The 23,064-nt window shown below is 41.4% G+C and overlaps 1 protein-coding gene across 2 annotated transcripts in view; it reads left to right on the top strand.

The window, feature by feature from the left end:
• Window positions 1–22,761, top strand: part of LOC138976115 (NADPH--cytochrome P450 reductase-like) — a 56,500-nt gene extending 33,739 nt beyond the window's left edge. For both annotated transcript variants that reach the window (XM_070348940.1, XM_070348939.1), the window contains exons 5-15: window positions 2,098–2,247; window positions 3,545–3,669; window positions 4,075–4,164; window positions 5,464–5,565; window positions 6,528–6,644; window positions 9,855–9,973; window positions 10,274–10,455; window positions 11,498–11,647; window positions 15,136–15,400; window positions 16,615–16,843; window positions 18,341–22,761. In XM_070348940.1, coding sequence (XP_070205041.1) covers window positions 2,098–2,247; window positions 3,545–3,669; window positions 4,075–4,164; window positions 5,464–5,565; window positions 6,528–6,644; window positions 9,855–9,973; window positions 10,274–10,455; window positions 11,498–11,647; window positions 15,136–15,400; window positions 16,615–16,843; window positions 18,341–18,485 — 1,674 coding nt within the window. In that variant the 3' untranslated portion in view covers window positions 18,486–22,761. The remainder of the gene's footprint in view (window positions 1–2,097; window positions 2,248–3,544; window positions 3,670–4,074; window positions 4,165–5,463; window positions 5,566–6,527; window positions 6,645–9,854; window positions 9,974–10,273; window positions 10,456–11,497; window positions 11,648–15,135; window positions 15,401–16,614; window positions 16,844–18,340) is intronic.
• The last annotated feature ends 303 nt before the right edge of the window (window positions 22,762–23,064 follow it).

Below are 23,064 nucleotides of genomic sequence, written 5' to 3'. Positions count from 1 at the left end.
AAAAAAAGAAAAAAACGTCTGGGGATATCATACCCAGGAACTCTCATGTAAAATTTCATAAAGATCGGTCCTGTAGTTTACTCTGAATTGCTCTACACACACACACACACACACACACACACACACACACACACACACACACACACACACACACACACACACACACACACACACACACACATACATCATGACCCTCGTCTCGATTCCCCCCTCTATGTTAAAACATTTAGTCAAAACTTGACTAAATGTAATAAATTTTATTGAAAAATGAGGGTGTGACAGTGCCGCCTCAACTTCTACAAAAAGCCGGATATGATGTCATCAAAGACATTTAACGAAAAAATTAAAAAATGTCTGGGGATATCATACCCAAGAACTCTCATGTAAAATTTAATTAAGATCGGTCCAGTAGTTTAACTCTGAATAGCTCTACACACACACGCACACACACACACACACAGACACACATACACCACGACCCTCGTCTCGATTCCCCCTCTATGTTAAAACATTTAAGTCAAAACTTGAGTAAATGTAAAAAACAAGAAAGGTTAAATTACTGGAACGTTTAATTCACGACATGAACACATTCACAAGAACCTTGACCTAACAACCTTTAATAACGTGTTCAAACAAGAGACACAACAGAATAAAAACAAGTCGCGTAAGGCGAAATTACTACATTTAGTCAAGCTGTGGAACTCACAGAATGAAACTGAACGTAGTCCGCCGCTAGTGCAAAAGGCAGTGAAAGTGACGAGCCCGTTTGGCGCGGTAGCGGTTGCGCTGTGCTTCATAGCACGCTTTACTGTACCTCTCTTCGTTTTAACTTTTTGAGCGTGTTTTTAATCCAAACATATCATATCTATATGTTGTTGGAATCAGGAACCGACAAGGATGAAGATGAAAGTGTTTTTAAATTGATTTCAAAAATTTAAATTTGATCATAATTTTTATATTTTTAATTTTCAGAGCTTGTTTTTAATCCAAATATAACATATTTATATGTTTTTGGAATCAGGAAATGATGAAGAATAAGATGAACGTAAATTTGGATCGTTTTATAAAAAAAATTTTTTTTTTAAATTTTCAGATTTTTAATGACCAAAGTCATAAATTAATTTTTAAGCCACCAAGCTGAAATGCAATACCGAAGTCCGGCCTTCGTCGAAGATTGCTTGGCCAAAATTTCAATCAATTTGATTGAAAAATGAGGGTGTGACAGTGCCGCCTCAACTTTTACAAAAAGCCGGATATGACGTCATCAAAGACATTTATCGAAAAAAAGAAAAAAACGTCCGGGGATATCATTCCCAGGAACTCTCATGTCAAATTTCATAAAGATCGGTCCAGTAGTTTAGTCTGAATCGCTCTACACACACACACACGCACAGACAGACAGACACACACACACACACACACACACACACACACACACATACACCACGACCCTTGTCTCGATTCCCCCTCTATGTTAAAACATTTAGTCAAAACTTGACTAAATGTAAAAACTCAAAGAGATGTTGCTGTGATTTATCTTAGAATGTCCCCAAGATGGTTGTACAGTGGAACCCCCTTTTTAAGACCCCCCAATTTAAGACTTCCTCCTCTTTCAGACCCTCCTTGCTGAGACGGTTTGTTCATAGCCTCTGTAAACTTACCTCCAATGTAAGACTCCCTCCTTTTTAAGACCTGATTTTCTTGGATTTTTTTTAAAGTTGTGGGGGGGGGTTGGTTCACTGTCGCAATAAAGTTACCTCCAATTAAAGTCTCCTCCCTTTTAAAAAATAAAAATAAAAGAAATATAAAAATAAATCCCTGCGCTTAGAACTGTACCCCGGACTTCCTGGCAGCCACTGGTCTGAGGATCTAGCACGGCCACCAACATCGAACGCAGAAGAAGAAGAAGAAGAAGAACTGTACCCACGGAATACGCGCGATATAAGCCTCATATTGATTGATTGATTGATTTTAAGACCTGATTTTCTTGGATTATTGAAAGTTGTAAAAGGGGGGGGGGGGGTTTCACTGTAGCAATGATAAGACAACCAAGCGTTTCTTAAAAAAGAAGTTTTACTGTCATTTTTGATTTGACAGGACGAGCTTGCAAACATCAAAGAGGTTGACAACAACCTGGCCATCTTCTGCATGGCGACGTACGGAGAGGGTGACCCCACTGACAACGCTCAGGAATTCTACGAGTGGTTGCAATCAGGCGCTGAGGATCTGCAAGGCTTGAATTATGCTGTGAGTCAATGTTTTTGATGCTCATTTTTTGAGTCACTTGAGAAAAAGTGACTCTATGTAATCGGTCAGTGTTAGTCTGTCCGGCCGGCCATCTGGCCGGCCGTCCGGCCGGCCGGCCGTCCGTAGACACCACCTTAACGTTGGACTTTTCTCGGAAACTATCAAAGCGATCGGGCTCATATTTTGTTTAGTCGTGACCTCCAATGACCTCTACACTTTAACGATGGTTTCGTTGACCTTTGACCTTTTTCAAGGTCACAGGTCAGCGTCAAAGGAAAAATTAGACATTTTATATCTTTGACAAAGTTCATCGGATGTGATTGAAACTTTGTAGGATTATTCTTTACATCAAAGTATTTACATCTGTAGCCTTTTACGAACGTTATCAGAAAAACAAGGGAGATAACTAGCCTTTTCTGTTCGGCAACACACAACTTAACGTTGGGCTTTTCTCGGAAACTATAAAAGTGACCGGGCTCAAATTTTATGTGAACGTGACTCATTGTGTTGTGAATAGCAATTTCTTCCTGTCCATCTGATGCCTCATATAATATTCAGAACTGCGAAAGTGACTCGATCGAGCGTTTGCTCTTCTTGTTATTTTTCATTTTATTTTTCATTACTTTATTGTCCCAGGAATTTGTATTTGTATTTTTTACTTTATTTTTCATTACTTTATTGTCCCATTGCGGGAAAATTCTGGTCGCTTCCTGCATTTTCTGGCAGAAGGACCGAGATCTTTTCCATGCCAGAGTGATGAAAGCATGGGCAGGACATGGATACTGTCTCTTGAGTCGGCACATAACGTTGACCGGTGCCTGTCCCAGCCTGGGTTTGAATCCGTGGACCACAAGTCCAGTACTCTTCCGACTAAGCTACTGATGCTTTCATCATTAACCTGAGCACTATAGATCCTTTTGACTCCAGAAATTAATCCTATTCTTGTTTTCAAACAAAATATATTTGACAAAATTTGTAAAAAGAATGAAAGATTTGTTTATGATGGTTTTTTAAAATCCACCAAAATTGACTGAAAATCAACACTTTATCAACTCAAGTGTCTTTAACTCAAATTTCGAGATGCACATACTACAGAACATAATTTGACAGAGAGATGGCAGTTTGAAAGTTACCCACATGCCGTCCAGTGTCAGAAGTTGTGATTTTTATGACATGGAGTTTTTTTCTCTCCTAAGTCTCACATGGAAACAGAATCTCTATATGAACCTCAGTCCAGGTATATTTGAAAACATGTGTTTTATCTTCTTTTCGTTTTTTTCTTTTCTTTTTGTGACAGGTCTTTGCTCTTGGAAACAAGACGTACGAGCATTTTAACGCCACGGGCAAATATGTGGACAAGCGCCTTGAAGAATTAGGAGGGAAGAGAATCTTTGAATGTGGACTGGGTGACGATGATGCCAAGTAAGTGGGTGTGTCTGTGTGTTTTTCTGTGTGTTTGTCTGTGTGTGTTTGTCTGTGTGTTTGTCTGTGTGTGTTTGTCTGTGTATGCATAAGCAAACCACTGTGTGTCTGTGTGTTTGTGTACGCACAAGCAAACCAGTGTGAGTGTGTGTTTGTCTGTGTATGCATAAGCAAACCAGTGTGAGTCTGTGTGTTTGTCTGTGTACGCACAAGCAAACCAGTGAGAGAGAGAGAGAGAGAGAGAGAGAGAGAGAGAGAGAGAGAGAGAGAGAGATGTAGTAGTGTCTTATGTCATGAGATATCTCACAAAGTGATTAAAACTTACAAAGGGTCAGATATCATATGTAGCAGAATAATTCCCATAAGTTCAGTGAGAAATTATCATGTTTACTTTGCCCATTGCAGCATTGAAGAGGACTTTGTGACGTGGAAAGACAAGTTCTGGCCGGTCGTGTGCGAGGAGTTTGGTGTACAGGCAACAGGAGAAGATATCAAGTAAGAAAGAACTCTTTGTTTCACAAAGTTATACAGTGGAACCCCTTTTGAGACCTCCACAAATCTGGGTTTGTTTCTTGTTTCAGCTGAAGCAATTTCACGGATTGACATTGGCGTCTGTTACAAAATTAATTCAGAGAAACAAATGCCCACTTTCAGCAGAAGGCAGCCAGGCTGTCGAATTCTGGTATGTGTCCTAGTGGAAGGATGCTACTATTCCAGGTGAAAGCGTAGACGCTACAGAGATTACCACACAGACAACCCCATAGAAAGCCAGATAGTATAATATCAGCCGAATCGATCAGTTGACATAACGTAATCTTGTACAACAGAAATTATATTAACAGTAACAGCAATAGATGTAGCAAAGCATTCTCTCTCTCTCTCTCTCTCTCTCTCTCTCTCTCTCTCTCTCTCTCTCTCTCTCTCTCTCTCTCTCTCTCTCTCTCTCTCTCTCTCTCTCTCTCTCTCTCTCTCTCTCTCTCTCTCTCTCTCTTTTTATTTGTATAAAATATTATGAAATATTTTGAAAGAAGAGGGTTGAAGTTATCATTTGTTCGCCATGTCTTGTTATCAGAATGTGTATTGATTATCAATTTTAGAACGTGTCCATAAGCAGTCTGCTTGTTAACGTTCTTAATGTTGTTACTGTTTATAACGTGTATACAAGAAATTAATAAAAACACGCTTAAACCAAAGCCAGATAGTAAACAATAGCCGAGGGTTTAAGATCCCAGATTCCAAACAGAACAGGTCAGAAACTCCTACTTTGTCAAAACGGTGAGAGAGTGGAACAGTCTCGATGACACCACAACACTCCTGAGACAGAACAGCCAACGCCTTCTCCACGGCAGTTGGCAAGTCAGGGGTGTTCTGAACTTCCCCCCTGGTATCCGTTTTTTTACCCTGTTTTTAAAGTAGATAGTTAGGTTTTGTTGATAGGGAAGGCTGCGCACTCTCACATTTTTGACGCTGGCCAAAATTGGCCCCTGCAACTTATTGAATCCAGATCCAGATCCTGACAGATCCTGACAGATCTCTGGTGATTTACAAGGAAGGAAGGTACCGTTAAACTTCTCAGCAATCAGATTTACATGGTTAACATAAAAAGAGAATTGTATATTTCCCCCGAAAGCAGCGTATGGTTGCCTAAATGGTGGGGTAAAAACGGTCATACACGTAAAATCCCACTCGTGCAAAAAACACAAGTGTCCGTGGGAGTTTCAGCCCATGAACTCAGGAGAAGAGAAGAAGAATTGTTGATGAAGCTTCAGATTAAAACATGATGTTGTATTGCAGCACAAGACAGTATGCTGTGACAGTTCACGACAAAGAGGAGGTTCTAGAAAAAGTTTTCACCGGTGAAATCGCTCGTGTTGGAGCTTTCAAAACCCAGAAGCCGTGAGTCTTGTCTGTCTTTGAATGAATTCTTGTGTGTGTGTTCGGGTGTGTGTTAATAGTTATGTAAAACAAAAGGCATTTTATAGGACTAAATTGAGCGAATGAAAACTGTGTGTGTGTGTGTGTGTGTGTGTGTGTGTGTGTGTGTGTGTGTGTGTGTGTGTGTGTGTGTGTGTGTGTGTGTGTGTGCCAGAAGGCATGAGTTTTGATTGTGTTTGCACGCATTCTTGTATGTGTGCAGGCATACATGTGTGTTGTCATGATGAATGCAAAAGTAGATAAAAAAGATTTACTCTTGACCTGTACATGATGCTTTCATACAGGGTGACCCAAAAAAAAGAGTACCCAAACAAAACGTCATAAATTGAACAAAAATAAAGCAATCTTCATAAAATTTATTTACACACACAAGTAGCCTCTGCATGATTTGCACAGAAAATTTTAGCGTTCTAGCTTGTCTTTCAGGAAAGTTATGCTCATTCTACAGAACATGCTCCAAACGCCGCTGCAGGCAAACTTGAACTCGCCGCGCAAAGTTATCAATCACCCGCACACACTCCTGTTGCGAGATTCCGCGAATGGTTGTTGTGATGGCTCTCTTGAGTTCTGTGATTGTCTGTGGGTTGTTCCTGTAGATGTTGTCTTTCAGGAACCCCCAAAGATAGAAATCGCGCTGACCGAAGTGTCTCTGGAACTGTACTTGCACATCTCTGTATGATTTTGTGCGAAAATAGGTCTCTATGCAAAACGTCCGTTGATCATTAGTATAGTTCATTGTGAGAACAGCTTTTATTTCATCCAACCATGCAGTGGATTAGATTGACTCACCTCAAAAAGAAAGAAAAAAAAGTTAAAATTGACAAAGTTATTCAATTTTGTTTGGGTACTCTTTTTTTGGGGTCACCCTGTACTTTTGTTACAATTTCATAATGACATGCCTGATTTATATGAATTTGTTACAGACCTTACGACGTCAAGAACCCTTACCTCGCTCCACTTACTGTCAACCGGGAGCTTCACAAGGGTGGGGACCGTTCCTGTATGCACATCGAACTTGATATTTCCGGCTCCAAGATCAGGTGAGAGCTGTCATTCTTGTTGTGGAAGAATTGACGTTAAAGCAGTGTTCAAGCTTTCAGAAAGTTCCTGTATTTTGTTATTTTTTGTGTGAGTGTGTGTGGTGTGTTTGTGTGGTGTGTTTGTATGGTGTGTTTGTTTGGTGTGTTTGTGTGTGAGTGTGTTTGTTTGGTGTGTGGTGTTTTTTTTTTGGTGTGTTTGTGTGGTGTGTTTGTTTGGTGATGGTGTTTGGTGTGTTTGTGTGGTGTGTTTGTTTGGTGTGTTTGTGTGGTGCAGACCTGTTTACCCTTACGATTTTGGCGTAATTTATTACAATTTTCTGCAAAAAAATACGCCATTCCGCTATCCGTGTCAAGACTACGATTTTCATAAATGATTAAAATGTAAAAAAAATAAAAAAATAAAAAATATTTTTTTATTTATTTTATTATTTCACATGTTTGGCATTGTTTTTTTCAATGGCAAAATGAGGTGAAAAAGCACAGGACTGACCAGAGATCATGTCTGTCTGATGAAACGCTGGAGAGCCTTCTAGTGGTGAAGTCTCGCCCTCACTCATTCGGCAAGCGCAAGTACAGTAGAGAAGCGCTTGACACACTGAAAAAGGCCTACTACGAGCAAAAGAAAAAGAATCAGTGATGCATGTGCTTTTGATGTGATCTTCTTTGAAATTATGATGACAACAAAAACTGACTGATGTGTTTTGTTTGTGAATGATGGATATATGTGCATGATTGCGTTTCGCAGACACAGTTGTCATGTGCGTTGTAATTGGCGACGAATGATGGATGATTACTATTTTTGTGCCAGGATTACTATTTTTGGGGCTGAGCATTACTCCAAAACACTTATGGGGGTAAACAGGTCTGGTGGTGTGTTTGTTTGGTGTGTGGTGTGTTTGTTTGGTGTGTTTGTGTGGTGAGTGTGTTTGTTTGGTGTGTGGTGTGTTTGTTTGGTGTGTTTGTTTGGTGTGTTTGTGTGGTGTGTTTGTGTGGTGTGTTTCTGTGGTGTGTTTTTGTGGTGTGTTTGATTGGTGTGTTTGTTTGGTGTGTTTGTGTGGTGTGTTTGTGTGGTGTGTTTGTTTGGTGTGTTTGTGTGGTGTGTTTGTTTGGTGTGTTTGTGTGGTGTGTTTGTTTGGTGTGTTTGTTTGGTGTGGTATGTTTGTGTGGTGTGTTTGTTTGGTGTGTGGTGTGTTTGTTTGGTGTGTTTGTTTGGTGTGTTTGTTTGGTGTGTGGTGTGTTTGTTTGGTGTGGTATGTTTGTGTGGTGTGTTTGTTTGGTGTGTTTGTTTGGTGTGTTTGTTTGGTGTGTGTGTTTGTTTGGTGTGTTTGTTTGGTGTGTGTGTGTTTGTTTGGTGTGTTTGTTTGGTGTGTTTGTTTGGTGTGTGTGTTTGTTTGTTTGGTGTGTGTGTGTTTGTTTGGTGTGTTTGTGCAGTGTGTTTGTTTGGTGTGTGGTGTGTTTGTTTGGTGTGTTTGTGCAGTGTGTTTGTTTGGTGTGTTTGTGCAGTGTGTTTGTGCAGTGTGTTTGTTTGGTGTGTTTGTTTGGTGTGTTTGTTTGGTGTGTTTGTGCAGTGTGTTTGTTTGGTGTGTTTGTTTGGTGTGTTTGTGCAGTGTGTTTGTGTGGTGTGTTTGTTTGGTGTGTTTGTGTGGTGTGTTTGTTTGGTGTGTTTGTGTGGTGTGTTTGTTTGGTGTGTGGTGTGTTTGTGTGGTGTGTTTGTGTGGTGTGTTTGTTTGGTGTGTTTGTGTGGTGTGTTTGTTTGGTGTGTTTGTGTGGTGTGTTTGTTTGGTGTGTTTGTGTGGTGTGTTTGTTTGGTGTGTTTGTGTGGTGTGTTTGTTTGGTGTGTTTGTGTGGTGTGTTTGTTTGGTGTGTTTGTGTGATGTGTTTGTTTGGTGTGTTTGTGTGGTGTGTTTGTTTGGTGTGTTTGTGTGGTGTGTTTGTTTGGTGTGTTTGTGTGGTGTGTTTGTTTGGTGTGTGGTGTGTTTGTGTGGTGTGTTTGTGTGGTGTGTTTGTTTGGTGTGTGGTGTGTTTGTTTGGTGTGTTTGTGTGATGTGTTTGTTTGGTGTGTGGTGTGTTTGTTTGGTGTGTTTGTGTGATGTGTTTGTTTGGTGTGTTTGTGTGATGTGTTTGTTTGGTGTGTTTGTGTGGTGTGTTTGTTTGGTGTGTTTGTGTGGTGTGTTTGTTTGGTGTGTGGTGTGTTTGTTTGGTGTGTTTGTGTGGTGTGTTTGTTTGGTGTGTGGTGTGTTTGTTTGGTGTGTTTGTGTGATGTGTTTGTTTGGTGTGTGGTGTGTTTGTTTGGTGTGTTTGTGCAGTGTGTTTGTTTGGTGTGTTTGTGTGGTGTGTTTGGTGTGTTTGATTGGTGTGTTTGTTTGGTGTGTTTGTGCAGTGTGTTTGGTGTGTTTGATTGGTGTGTTTGTTTGGTGTGTTTGTGTGGTGTGTTTGTTTGGTGTGGTGTGTTTGTGTGGTGTGTTTGTGTGGTGTGTTTGTTTGGTGTGTTTGTGTGGTGTGTTTGTTTGGTGTGGTATGTTTGTGTGGTAGGTTTGTTTGGTGTGGTATGTTTGTGTGGTGTGTTTGGTGTGTGGTGTGTTTGTGTGGTGTGTTTGTTTGGTGTGTTTGTTTGGTGTGTTTGTTTGGTGTGTTTGTTTGGTGTGTTTGTGCAGTGTGTTTGTGTGGTGTGTTTGTTTGGTGTGTTTGTGTGGTGTGTTTGTTTGGTGTGTGGTGTGTTTGTTTGGTGTGTTTGTGTGGTGTGTTTGTTTGGTGTGTGGTGTGTTTGTTTGGTGTGTTTGTGCAGTGTGTTTGTTTGGTGTGTTTGTGTGGTGTGTTTGTTTGGTGTGTTTGTGTGGTGTGTTTGTTTGGTGTGGTGTGTTTGTGTGGTGTGTTTGTGTGGTGTGTTTGTGTGGTGTGTTTGTGTGGTGTGTTTGTTTGGTGTGGTGTGTTTGTGTGGTGTGTTTGTTTGGTGTGGTATGTTTGTGTGGTGTGTTTGTTTGGTGTGGTATGTTTGTGTGGTGTGTTTGGTGTGTGGTGTGTTTGTGTGGTGTGTTTGTTTGGTGTGTTTGTGTGGTGTGTTTGTTTGGTGTGTTTGTGTGATGTGTTTGTGTGGTGTGTTTGTGTGGTGTGTTTGTGTGTGGCTGTCTGGCCGGACAGATCCGTGATGGTTGATATGATTGTTTTGGCAAGCAAAGAAATGTACCTTTAACTTGGTGTGGACTGACACAGGTACGAGGCGGGAGACCATGTGGGAGTGTACCCTATCAACGACCAGGACACCGTTGAAAAGATTGGCAAACGTCTCGGGTTAGATCTGGACACCGTCTTCACCCTCACCAATGTTGATGGTCAGTGGATTCTCTCTGTGTGTCTTCCTCTGTGTGTGTGTGGTCGTATGTGGTTGTGTGTGTGTGTGCTTGTGCGTGTGTGTGTGCATGCGTCTGTCTGTCTGTCTGAGTGTATGTCTGTGTGTATGTCTGTGTGTTATTAACATGCTTAGCCTGTAATCTATTAAAAGCTGCAGTAATGACTGCGATTCAAACAATGGAATGTGAGTGCTCTAAATATAGGTAACCGTCAGTGAGAGTTCTGAGGAACCAATCTCCTTGTTTTTTTTATTCTGATTTGAATTGATGGTGTGTTTTCAGAGGAGGCGAGCAAGAAACACCCATTCCCCTGCCCATGTTCATACCGCACAGCTCTCTCACATTACGTAGACATCCAGACACCCCCACGCACACACGTCCTGCGAGAACTGTCTGAGTACGCCTCGGACCCCAAAGAGAAAGAGTTCCTAGTCACTATGGCCCAGAGCACAGAGGAAGGCAAGGTGAGGCTCGACTGTTGAAGTAAAAACAACAACTGTTTGTCGCTGAAAGAAAGAATCTCTGAGCCTAAGCTTGCACCTCATGCTTGTTACACCCCCGGTATAGGGGTGTGTATACGTTTCACTCGATGTGTTTGTTTGGGTGTTTGGGTGTTTGTGTGTTTGTTTGTGTTCGCATATAGATCTCAAGAATGAACGGACCGATTGTCACCAAACTTGGTGAACAGGTTCTATACATTCCTGAGACGGTCCTTACAAAAATTGGGACCAGTCAAACACACGGTTAGGGAGTTATTGGTGGATTAAAATTATACAAGGACTTATACAGGTCAAAGGGAAATAACCATTCTCACTCAGTCACTGCCACCAACTGAGAAGGTTATTTCCCTTTGACGGGGGTGTTTTTCCTACCTCCTAGGAATTTCTTGTGTTATTAATAGAATTGGAACAAGAGACAGCAGGTGAATAACAAGATAACAATGAAAATCTACTCACCAGAAACACGAACAATAAAAGCGTGATTAAGGACCTGTTTCGACGTATGTCTTCGTCAGAAAGAAACATTCAACATAACATTATCTGACGAAGACATACGTTGAAATCGGTCCTTATTCATGTTTTTATTGTTCGTGTTTCTGGTGAGTATATTTTTATTGTTATTTTGTTATTTAATAATCATTGAAATGTCTCTGTATGTCTGTCTGTCTGTGTGAGCAAGCCTGAGGTCCGTGGCAGCATGTGAATAGTTTTATGTGCGTTTAGTGGTGATTCTCTCATCAAACACAAGTTTCATGGCTTGAAATTTAAAAATGTATTTTCTGGAAATCCGAATCTTCGCGATTTTGCAGATTTCCGGCGTTATTCATTTCCTTGAAATTCATTCTTCCTTGAATGGATTGCCTGATCTCACATTATGTCTGCATTTTAAGTTGTTAGACTTGATGGTAGAGGATCAGTATGTTTCTCTGCTGAATCTCACGGTGAATGTTGCTGGGAACAGAGCACGGAGAACATTGCTGACCATTGTGAATGTTTTTGTCACCAGAACAAGTACCTGGACTGGGTGGTGAAGGATCACCGGAACATCCTGGCTGTGCTGGAAGACCTACCCTCCCTCGACCCCCCACTCGACCACATCCTGGAGCTGTTGCCGCGGTTACAGGCCCGCCTCTACTCCATCTCTTCATCACCGAAGGTAGGCCTCATTCTTTTCTTCTTCTTCGTTCATGGGCTGAAACTCCCACGTTCACTCATGTTTTTGCACAAGTGGGTTTTTACATGTATGACCGTTTTTACCCCGCCATTCAGGCAGCCATACGCCGCTTCCGGGGACGGTAGGCCTCATGATGATGATGATAATGTATAAAAGTTGTCTAACGCCCTCATGCTTAAAACATTAAAGGCATGTTCCCGGGTGTTACCCCGACTTTAGTTGATTTAGAAAGAATAAAAAGATAAAGAAATAAAAAGGGCCGCCGCGAAGTGCTCGAGCTCCTAGCCACCAAGGCACCAGAGTAGTAATTGAGTTCATTTAGTTCAGCTCTATAGTTGGTAAGGCTATTACTCTAAGGGATGTTGGGTCTTTGGTGCACTGGGCCATGGTTGGTAGGGGGTAAGGGTGTAAGGGAGGGGGGGGGGGGGGAAGAAACTTTTCACCTGTTTTCAGCCGTAGGCCTCACGTTTCATTGGCTGCTTTAAATATACATGTACCCACGGAGAAACAGTTTTTTGACTCACATGCGAAGCAAAAGTGAGTATGTACTCACCCGAGTCGTCCGTCCGTCCGTCCGGACGTCCGGAAAACTTTAACGTTGGATATTTCTTGGACACTATTCAGTCTATCAGTACCAAATTTGGCAAGATGGTGTATCATGACAAGGCCCCAAAAAACATACATAGCATCTTGACCTTGCTTCAAGGTCAAGGTCGCAGGGGCCATAAATGTTGTCTAAGAAACAGCTATTTTTCACATTTTTCCCATTTTCTCTGAAGTTTTTGAGATTGAATACCTCACCTATATATGATATATAGGGCAAAGTAAGCCCCATCTTTTGATACCAGTTTGGTTTACCTTGCTTCAAGGTCAAGGTCACAGGAGCTCTTCAAAGTTGGATTGTATACATATTTTGAAGTGACCTTGACCCTGAACTATGGAAGATAACTGTTTCAAACTTAAAAATTAGGTGAGGCACATGTTATGCTTTAATCATGAGACACATTTGGTCACATATGATCAAGGTCAAGGTCACTTTGACCCTTATGAAATGTGACCAAAATAAGGTAGTGAACCACTAAAAGTGACCATATCTCATGGTAGAAAGAGCCAATACGCACCATTGTACTTCCTATGTCTTGAATTAACAGCTTTGTGTTGCATGACCTTGGATGACCTTGACCTTGGGTCAAGGTCACATGTATTTTGGTAGGAAAAATGTGTAAAGCAGTTCTTAGTGTATGTCATTGCTAGGTTTAGTTATTTGACCTTGACCCTAAAGGTCAAGGTCATGTAAAGGTCAAGGTCAAGCATGTGAGTCGTATGGGCTTTGCCCTTCTTGTGACTTTTTACATACAGTTTAACCTGTCTAGTGAACACCCAGACAACTCGCCAAAAGCGCTTGTTATAGACTACAGAAATTAGAATTATATAGAAGAAAAAAACTTGTTGGGAATTCTTTGGGGTGGTAATGGGCAGGTGGTCTTTACCAAGAGGTGTAATGCCCGCTGCACGAAGAAACAAGTCGCATAAGGCGAATATACAACATTTAGTCAAGCTGTCGAACTCACAGAATGAAACTGAACGAACTGTATTTTTTCACAATGACCGTTGTCCGCCGCTCGTGCAAAACGCAGTGAAACTGACGAGCCTATTTAGCGTGGTAGTGGTTTCGCTGTGCTGCATAGCACGCTTTTCTGTACCTCTCTTCGTTTTAACTTTCTGAGCGTGTTTTTACCCCCCGCAGGTTAGGGGGAAGAATTTATCCGATGCTCCCCAGCATGTCGTAAGAGGCGACTAACGGATTCTGTTTCTCCTTTTGCCCTTGTTAAGTGTTTCTTGTATAGAATATAGTCCATTTTTGTAAAGATTTTAGTCAAGCAGTATGTAAGGGGCGGGGATATAGCTCAGTTGGTAGCGCGCTGGATTTGTATTCAGTTGGCCGCTGTCAGCGTGAGTTCGATCCCAGGTTCGGCGGAAATTTATTTCACAGAGTCAACTTTGTGTGCAGACTCTCTTCGGTGTCCGAACCTCCCCCCGTGTACACTACATTGGGTGTGCACATTAAAGATCCCACGATTGACGAAAGGGTCTTTCCTGGCAAAATTGCTTAGGCACAGTTAATAATTGTCTACCTATACCCGTGTGACTTGGAATAATAGGCCGTGAAAGGTAAATATGCGCCGAAATGACTGCAATCTACTTGCCGTATGAAATTTCATCTCACACGGCATCACTGCAGAGCGCCTAGAACTGTACCCACGGAATATGCGCGATATAAGACTCATTGATTGATTGATTGATTAAGAAATGTTAAGTCCTTTGTACTGGAAACTTGCATTCTCCCAGTAAGGTAATACATTGTACTACGTTGCAAGCCCCTGGAGCAAATTTTTGATTAGTGCTTTTGTGAACAAGAAACAATTGACAAGTGGCTCTATCCCATCTCCCCCCTTTCCCTGTCGCGATATAACCTTCATGGTTGAAAACGACGTTAAACACCAAATAAAGAAAGAAAGCGTGTTTTTAATCCAAACATATCATATCTATATGTTTTTGGAATCAGGAACCGACAAGGAATAAGATGAAATTGTTCTTAAATCGATTTCGGAAATTTAATTTTGATCATAATTTTTTATATTTTTAATTTTCAGAGATTATTCCAAATATAAAATATTTGTATGTTTTTGGAATCAGAAAATGATTAAGAATAAGATGAATGTAAATTTGGATCGTTTTATAAAAAAAAATTTTAATTACAGTTTTCAGATTTTTAATGACCAAAGTCATTGATTAATTTTTAAGCCTCCAAGCTGAAATGCAATACCGAAGTCCGGCCTTCGTCGAAGATTGCTTGGCAAAAATGTCAATCAATTTGATTGAAAAATGAGGGTGTGACAGTGCCGCCTCAACTTTTACAAAAAGCCGGATATGACGTCATCAAAGACATTTATCCGAAAAATGAAAAAAACGTCTGGGGATATCATACCCAGGAACTCTCATGTAAAATTTCATAAAGATCGGTTTACTCTGAATCGCTCTACACACACACACACACACACACACACACACACACACACACACACACACACACACACACACACACACACACACACACACACACCACGACCCTCGTCTCGATTCCCCCTCTATGTTAAAACATTTAGTCAAATCTTGACTAAATGTAAAAAGAAGCACAGCTTGTCCGGATGAGACCCCCCTGCAGGAGAAGCTGTTTGGCACCCTGGTGGCCCTAAAGAAGACGGCGGCATTCGTGCGTGCCAGAGGAGTAGACATCTAGAAGGAGCGAATGAGAAGAAGAATAAGACCAAGAGGTGTTCGCCCATGTAGGTTCGACTGTACTGTAAGATACCTAGATTTGAAGTAGGTTACCACGAGTCTGGGAAAGCGGCAGTCAGTTGTTATCAAAACGTTGTAATTAATTTAAAACTTTGGTTTGCTGTGTGTAGGTGCAGACAGACACGATCTGCATAACAGCAGTCGTGGTGGAATACTCGACACCCACCGGACGACCCACAAAGGGCGTGGCCACCTCCTGGCTCAAAGCCAAACAGCCCGACAACGGACACAAGCCTCGTGTTCCCATATACGTGCGCAAGTCGCAGTTCCGACTACCCTTCAAACCCAGCACGCCTGTCATCATGATTGGCCCCGGCACCGGGCTGGCTCCCTTCCGCGGCTTTATTCAGGAGAGAGACTTCCTGCACAAAGAAGGTAACATTGTGAACTTCGATTTGCATGAGGCGATCGTCAATATGTGTATTTGATCATTTGCATGCATTTGGAGCAGGTTGCAGTTACATGAACAAGTTGTTGGTAGATTATTTCTTTAATTTTAACTGGAAAGAGAAGGTCAGCGAAAACCCCTTTTAAGACCTCCATAAATCAGGCCTTAAAAAGACCGGCACGGTTGGCCTAGTGGTTAGGCGTCCGCCCCGTGATCGGGAGGTCGTGGGTTCGAACCCCGGCCGGGTCATACCTAAGACTTTAAAATTGGCAATCTAGTGGCTGCTCCGCCTGGCGTCTGGCATTATGGGGTTAAGAATAAGAATAAGAATAAGAATACTTTATTATCTCATAGAGAAATTCAGGCGTGGTACATAACAATAAAACAAACAGGACATTGTTTTTACATAAGACATATAGCTAGGTTAGTGCTAGGACTGGTTGGTCCAGTGTCAGAATAATGTGACTGGGTGAGACATGAAGCCTGTGCTGCGACTTCTGTCTTGTGTGTGGCGCACGTTATATGTCAAAGCAGCACCGCCCTGATATGGCCCTTCGTGGTCGGCTGGGCGTTAAGCAAACAAACAAAAAAGGTCTTAAAAAGGAGGGAGTCTTAAAATGAGGGTAAATTTTCAAACGCTATGAACAGAAAATCTAAGGAAAAAAGGGCTGCTTTTTTTTCAGGTATCAATCTAGACCAATCCGGCTACTGTAGCGGTCTCCGGATACTTGGCAACGTCCGACCAAGAGTGGTGAAAAAGTATCGATCATCCTGATGAGGATAATTTCATCGTTGACTGGCTTCTGAGCTGAATATAGCTGTAGTGTTAGCTGTGCACTGGCCGGGTAGCTCAGTTGGTAGAGAACTGGACTTGTTATCTTAAGGTCACAGGTTTGAATCCTGGCAGGGACGGACACAGGTCAACTTTATGTGCAGACTCGGAGACGGTTTCCATGTCCCACCCCCGTGTCACCACAGTGGCACATAAAAGTAAAAGACCTCGGTCACTCTGCCGTAAGTGCAGGTGGCTGATTACACCTAAACACGCACACTCCTGGGTAGCGAGACTCTGTTGCTGCTAGCTTTCCACTGGGAGGAAGTGACCAGAATTTCCCAGAGTAAATGAATGGAAATGTTAGTACACATGAAGAATGCTCAGGCACAGAATCCTTTCACTGGTATTTATTTCTCGCTGTTGCAGGCAAGCAAGTGGGTGACACCATCGTGTACTTTGGCTGTCGTCGGAAAAGCGAGGACTTTATCTACGAGGAGGAGCTGTCGGAGTTTCAGAAGAACGGGTCGCTGACCAAGTGTTACACGGCCTTTTCTCGAGACCAGGCCCAGAAGGTGTACGTGCAGCACCTGCTTGATCAGAACAAGGACGAGACCTGGAACGTTCTGGAAAACAACGGTCACATCTACATCTGTGGGTAAGTGGGAAGACTACAGGAGCTGCTCTTTGTCTTGCGTACAGAATTATTCACTTGTGAATGTATTTTATGATAATAATGATAATAATTGTAACCAAGTGACTGAAGCACAAGAATCACCTTTGAGGGAAAAACCAGTCTAACAGAATTGAGATTTTGAAGATAAATTAATAGCCCTATAAAAACTGCTATGGGTATGCAAAGGTCCCCAAGAGCATACCAGGAGACCACGGCAGCCAGACCCTATCAGAAACTGAACTCTACAATTGACAGGTGTCTAGCCGGTGACATACAAGAAAGGTCGAGCTACTATAAATAGCCAACGCTGAAGCCATCAAGGCCGACAGACAACTCTGTTAGTGCAGAGAATTGTCCCGGGGTAATTAATCCAGAGCCTGGCCATAAGGCACGTACATGCCAAAAATCAAAAAGCCGGCTGCTGTCTTCTTCTTCTTCTTCTTCTGCGTTCGTGGGCTGAAACTCCCACGTACACTGGTGTTTTTTGCACGAGTGGAATTTTACGTGTATGACCGTTTTTTACCCCGCCATTTAGGCAGCCATACGCCGTTTTCGGAGGAAGCATGCTGGGTATTTTCGTGTTTCTATAACCCACCGAACTCTGACATGGATTACAGGATCTTTTTCGTGCGCACTTGGTCTTGTGCTTGCGTGTACACACGGGGGTGTTCGGACACCGAGGAGAGTCTGCACACAAAGTTGACTCTGAGAAATAAATCTCTCGCCGAACAAGGGGGCGAACTCACGCTGACAGCGGCCAGCTGGATACAAATCCAGCGCACTACCGACTGAGCTACATCCCCGCCCCCGGCTGCTGTCTCTGCAGAGGGGTAGTTTTCTGCAGAGTAAATTTTGCAGATTGAGAAAGGTGTCGGTGAGGACATTAATCCAGCCAAAAAATAACCATTGCTCAGAAAGTAGAGGGGGTGGCAAGCACGTGAAAATGCCTTGCTGGATGGGAAGCAAGCATTAGGTCGGATTAGTTCAAAACCAAGATTTGTTTGAGATTTCAACCACTCCCACTTAGTACTTAGATCTCACCAAGTTGGGAACTTGTTCTTCTCTTGCAACAGCCCCTGCTTTCTGTGCAGTGGCACATTTTCTACTGAATTAATTTCCTAACTCACACCCATGTTAATCTGCGAAATGTACATTACTTTTCTTCTTCTTCTTCTTGGCGTTCGCAGGTACGTTACTTTTAAGGGGAAGACGTTCTGATGAAGAAAGCAAGACAAATAAGAGCATCTTCAAGCCTGATATTAAGTGGACGAAGTCGACTTCGCAAAGTCAACTGTACGAAGCTGGTTTCATGAAGATTTGGCCATGATTTTTCGGTAACAAAATTTTGTGAAGTCAACTTCCGGCTCAATTTAGGACAGTCTTTAGTGAGAAAGGAAAAGTATGGACAACTGGAACTGGATAGTAAAACTGCATCAGGTTATCTTTATGATTTTAACAACTTATGGTTGACATGTGCAGTGATGCTCGCAACATGGCGCGCGACGTGCTGAATACGTTGGAGAGGATCATTATGGAAAAGGGAGAAATGGACAAAACCAAAGCCGAAGCCTACATCAAGAAACTGCAGAACAAGGGCCGCTACTCCGCCGACGTCTGGAGCTGAGAGTGGCCTCCCCTGTTGGCGTTTTCTTCTTCTTTTGTTTTCCCCCTTGTCTTTCCTTTGTGTCTGTTTCTATTTGGTGGTAATTTCTTTCTCCATGTCTGTTTTTGAATGTGTTTCTGATTTACTTTGTACAATGCTGGCATCCAAGCGTTCTTTAACAAAAAGACACATTCTAAATGTTATATGCCTGTGTTTTGTTTACACTGACATGTTTTACAAATGTTTGATAACCCTTTTACCTACAATTTGCTCAGTTAGCGGTAAGAGTAGACTTACATTGAACTTAAATCTCAGCTTGAAGAAAACAGCTTTTTGACCCCAAATTAAACTTTAAGCATGCTTGAAAGAATCGTGTTCAGAATCATGTCAAGATGTTGAACAAGACAAACACAAAGCATCTCAAACGCCACTTTCCTTCCCATCGTCTGGAAGAAGGAATATGTACCTTGAATTTGGATAGCTTCTGATGGTAACTCACTGGACCTTTTCAAACAATTCAAAGAACTTGAGGGAGTGTGGTGCTGGCATTAACCTTCGCCAGATGATGTGGGTCCATATGGACCCAGAAGGGTCTTTAAATGCCGATATCTCATTAACTATTGGGAATTTTTCAACGAAATTTAAAAAAATGATTCAGGCAACCTTACTTCTTTCTTTACCTACATTTTTGATTAAACTAGGTAACAACATTTTTTAACAAAATAACAAAGGCGACAGGTCATTTCCGGTACTCCGGTAAAGATGTGGGTTCGCTTTACTGTCTGCGAAGGGGTACACTTAAGTTTTGCTTCTTTGAGAGTCATGGGTCCAAGTGGACCCCCACCTTCGGTGAGCGGGTATGCACGTTTTTGCTTCTTTGAGAATCATGGGTCCACATGGACCCACGCTGTCTTCCGTGTGTAGTCAAAGGCGCACTCAGGCGAAGGTTAAAGGTGTCTTGAAGCATCTTGAATGGCGTCTGAATTTGAATGGTGCACCTTGAGGTGATGTATCTGGCAAGTAGAGTATGGCTGGCCCAAAGAGAGGGAACAAAGATATTGTGATAGTTAGTAAGGAATGCCCCTCCTCCTCCTCCCACTCCCTCCCCCAAGGAACATAAAATAAAATAAAACACAGAAAGAAAGAACATGGAAAGTCAAGAGGGAGAAAAATTCACAGGAAAATCAATTAAAAAAATCCCTCTCTCCCCCCCCCCCCCCCCCCCCCACACACACACAGAAAGAAAGAACATGGAAAGTCAAGAGGGGGAAAAATTCACAGGAAAATCAATTAAAAAAATCCCTCTCTTCCTCCCCCTCAACGGTAACAAGAAAATTACCTGTGCAAATTAAGTAGAAAAAAAATTGGATTAAACAAATCAGATGATAAATTAGCGGAAGGTCAATGTCTTGAGATAAGCTATTGCTTTTTTTTTTATAACCTCAGTTGCATGCAGGTTTGCTGCTACAATTATTTTTTGCCTTTTTTGTGTGTGTGTGTGTGTGTGTGTGTGTGTGTGTGTGTGTGGCTTGGAGCAAACCTGTTTATATGTCTTTTCTTTTCTCAGTCAAATGTGTACATTTTTAAATCAACAAACTTTATCAGTAAACTAATATGTTTAAATAAATAAATAGATATTGCTATTGGTAAATGATGTTGTTATGTATGTAAGCGCAACAACGTTTTTATGTATTATATGATTGTTCCAGTAATCATGATTCCAATCTGAACAGTTTTCATCCACAAATGTCGCCTTTTTGTATTCGGTTTTGAGAAGACGGCCCGTGCTAAATCTATGATGGGCTTATTTGTTATGATTGCATTGAAACATTAAATTTGTATACATAAATTGCATGAATGCACTTTCCAAAATGTATGGAAAACAACATGTTTGTTGTTGCTTAAGAATGATGGAAGTGTTACGTATGCTTTTCTATATTTTAATTTGTGTAGAGACAGAGAGCGATCAGGTGGGCTGTGAGTGCATGATTTGCATGTTTGAAAAGCCACAGGATGAATGAGATACAGATATGGACTGATACTGAGGGCAAGCCGTTTATCATCATGCCTATATTGAATTAACAACAACAAAACACAACAACAAATTGTGTTTGTAAAGATTTTAGTCAAGCAGTATGTAAGAAATGTTAAGTCCTTTGTACTGGAAACTTGCATTCTCCCAGTAAGGTAATACATTGTACTACGTTGCAAGCCCCTGGAGCAAATTTTTGATTAGTGCTTTTGTGAACAAGAAACAATTGACAAGTGGCTCTATCCCATCTCCCCCCCCCCCCCCCCCCCCCCCCCCCTTTTCCCGTCGCGATATAACCTTTGTGGTTGAAAACGACGTTAAACACCAAATAAACAAACAACAAATTGTACATGTAATTTTGCTTAACCACTGTATTATGTTGTCTGTGTGAAAACACTGCACTTGATCAACAAAAAATTGCACCTACATTTGCATGAAAATTCTCTATACTAACTTGACAATGTTGTACAGTGTTTGCTTGAATATTTAATTTGTTGTTTGTTGCGTTTGGGATCATGGTTAATTAAAGGCAGACGTTCAATTTTTGTTGTCAAAAACATGATCACCTCATGGCGGCAAAAAACAGTGCAAGTTTTCACTTATAAGTTATTTCATATGAATGCTTGCTGAGTCTATCTCTTTTGTTGTGGGTGTCAAAGTATGTTTTTTGTTATTCATGGGATAACTGGAACCAAACTAAATGACTATTTTTCACCTCAGAGGCATTATTGTTTTTTTGCCAGAGTAAAGTATGTTTGAAAAGTGAAAAGACAGTCTCTGTTCTGTGTCCCTGGTATTCTGTTGAGAATTGTGTTCTCAGTTTAATCAGTGTTGGGGAGAATTCTTCTTCTGCGTTCGTGGGCTGAAACTTTCACGTACACTCGTGTTGTTGCACGAGTGGAATTTTACGTGTATGACCGTTTTTACCCCACCATTTAGGCAGCCACACGTCGCTTTCGGAGGAAGCATGATGGGTATTTTTGTGTTTCTATAACCCACCGAACTCTGACATGGATTACAGGATCTTTTCCGTGCGCACTTGGTCTTGTGCTTGCGTGTACACACGAAGGGGGATAAGTCACTAGCAGGTCTGCACATAAGTTGACCTGGGAGATCGAAAAAATCTCCACTCTTAACCCATCGGGCGGCAGCGACCGGGATTCGAACTCACGACCTCCCGATTAGGAGGCCGACGTCTTACCACCACGCCACTGCGCCCGTCCGTTGGGGAGAATGAGTCACAGAGTATACATGGGTGGGATTCTTCCGGTATATTCTGGAAATCCGGATTCGTAATGTCTGTGGTGACGTTTTTTGGTTGTTGATTATACAAATCCTTCAGCGTCTGGGGGCCCCCTCTAGACCCCCCCCCCCCCCCCCCTAAAATTCTTCAGGATTCATGGCATTTTTAAGTCCCACCCTTGGAGTATATGTAGACATTGTACAGAAGTAACATTCACATTTTCAAGGCTGTGCATGGTCAGTTTATCTTCAGAAAGTTATTTTTCAGATGAAACAATGAGAGTTAGTGTTGCAGCAGAAGTAAACAATGTAATTTTCAGTACAGAATTTTTTTGTTTTTCAACTTTAAAGATGTAATTTTGTTTCTCTGTTTGTTATGTACATTGTTACACAATAGCCTACGCTCTACACTCATCAAGTATGATAATTGTGTACGGAAAGGACGTCATTCTAGCCGACTGAGGTCAAAACTGTATCTTTATTCTTTGAAGGATAAGCATTACACAGTCGTGATTTTGATCAGGCTGTTTTTGTGTTTTGGACAAACTATTTTTGACAATCATCCCTTCAAAGAATCGAATACATTTGTCCACCTCACCGGCTTTTTATGTTTTCTTGGGGTGTAATTTATTTTGCAGGAACACGAAAGGGTTTTGTTGCATGAAATACCAGTAAACATTTTTATCATGATCTGTATATGAGTTGTGTAAAGAAGAAAAATGGATGGTTTGGAAGACATGCTTTTTGTAAGTTTTGATCTTTTTGTGAAGAGTAATCCATTTTTCATTCATGAAATAATTGTGATCTTTTGTGTCAAGTGTTGAAAGTTTTCTACAGACATGTTCATTCATATTACTTCTGCACATACATTTTTAATTGGCTTTTAATATTTTGTAATCATTTACATATTTCTATCTTGACCACAGATTTGGTAAAATCTGGGCTTTGTAGAATTTTTGGCTGGGAAAAATCTTGTGTAGCTATGATTTTGCTAAATGTCCTAAATCTTGCAATACTGATTTATATAGAGGAGTTTGTTTCAAACATTGCCTATTGGAAGTTTTTCATTTATAAAGCTGGGAGGTCAGTTTTCAGGTTTAATCTAAGAATGGGCTCAAAGTACTTTATTTCCCTGAATATTTTGTACGAAGTTAACATATGCTGAAATGATGCTTCAATCTTAAGATCCAAGTCATGTTTTGTTGTTGTTGTAATACGTGTATGTATTAATAAGAATATGAATAAAAGAAAAAGCAGTCTCCTGGATTTTGTTTGAGTGTTGTGCTTGCAAACTGTGGGTTTTAATTAATATAAAAAAAATAATGG

This window comes from Littorina saxatilis, linkage group LG9 (assembly GCF_037325665.1).
Source record: "Littorina saxatilis isolate snail1 linkage group LG9, US_GU_Lsax_2.0, whole genome shotgun sequence".
In the NCBI taxonomy this organism is placed as follows: domain Eukaryota; kingdom Metazoa; phylum Mollusca; class Gastropoda; order Littorinimorpha; family Littorinidae; genus Littorina; species Littorina saxatilis.
The sequence above is the reverse complement of the archived record's forward strand: the minus strand, read 5'-3'. Positions and strand labels throughout refer to the sequence as shown.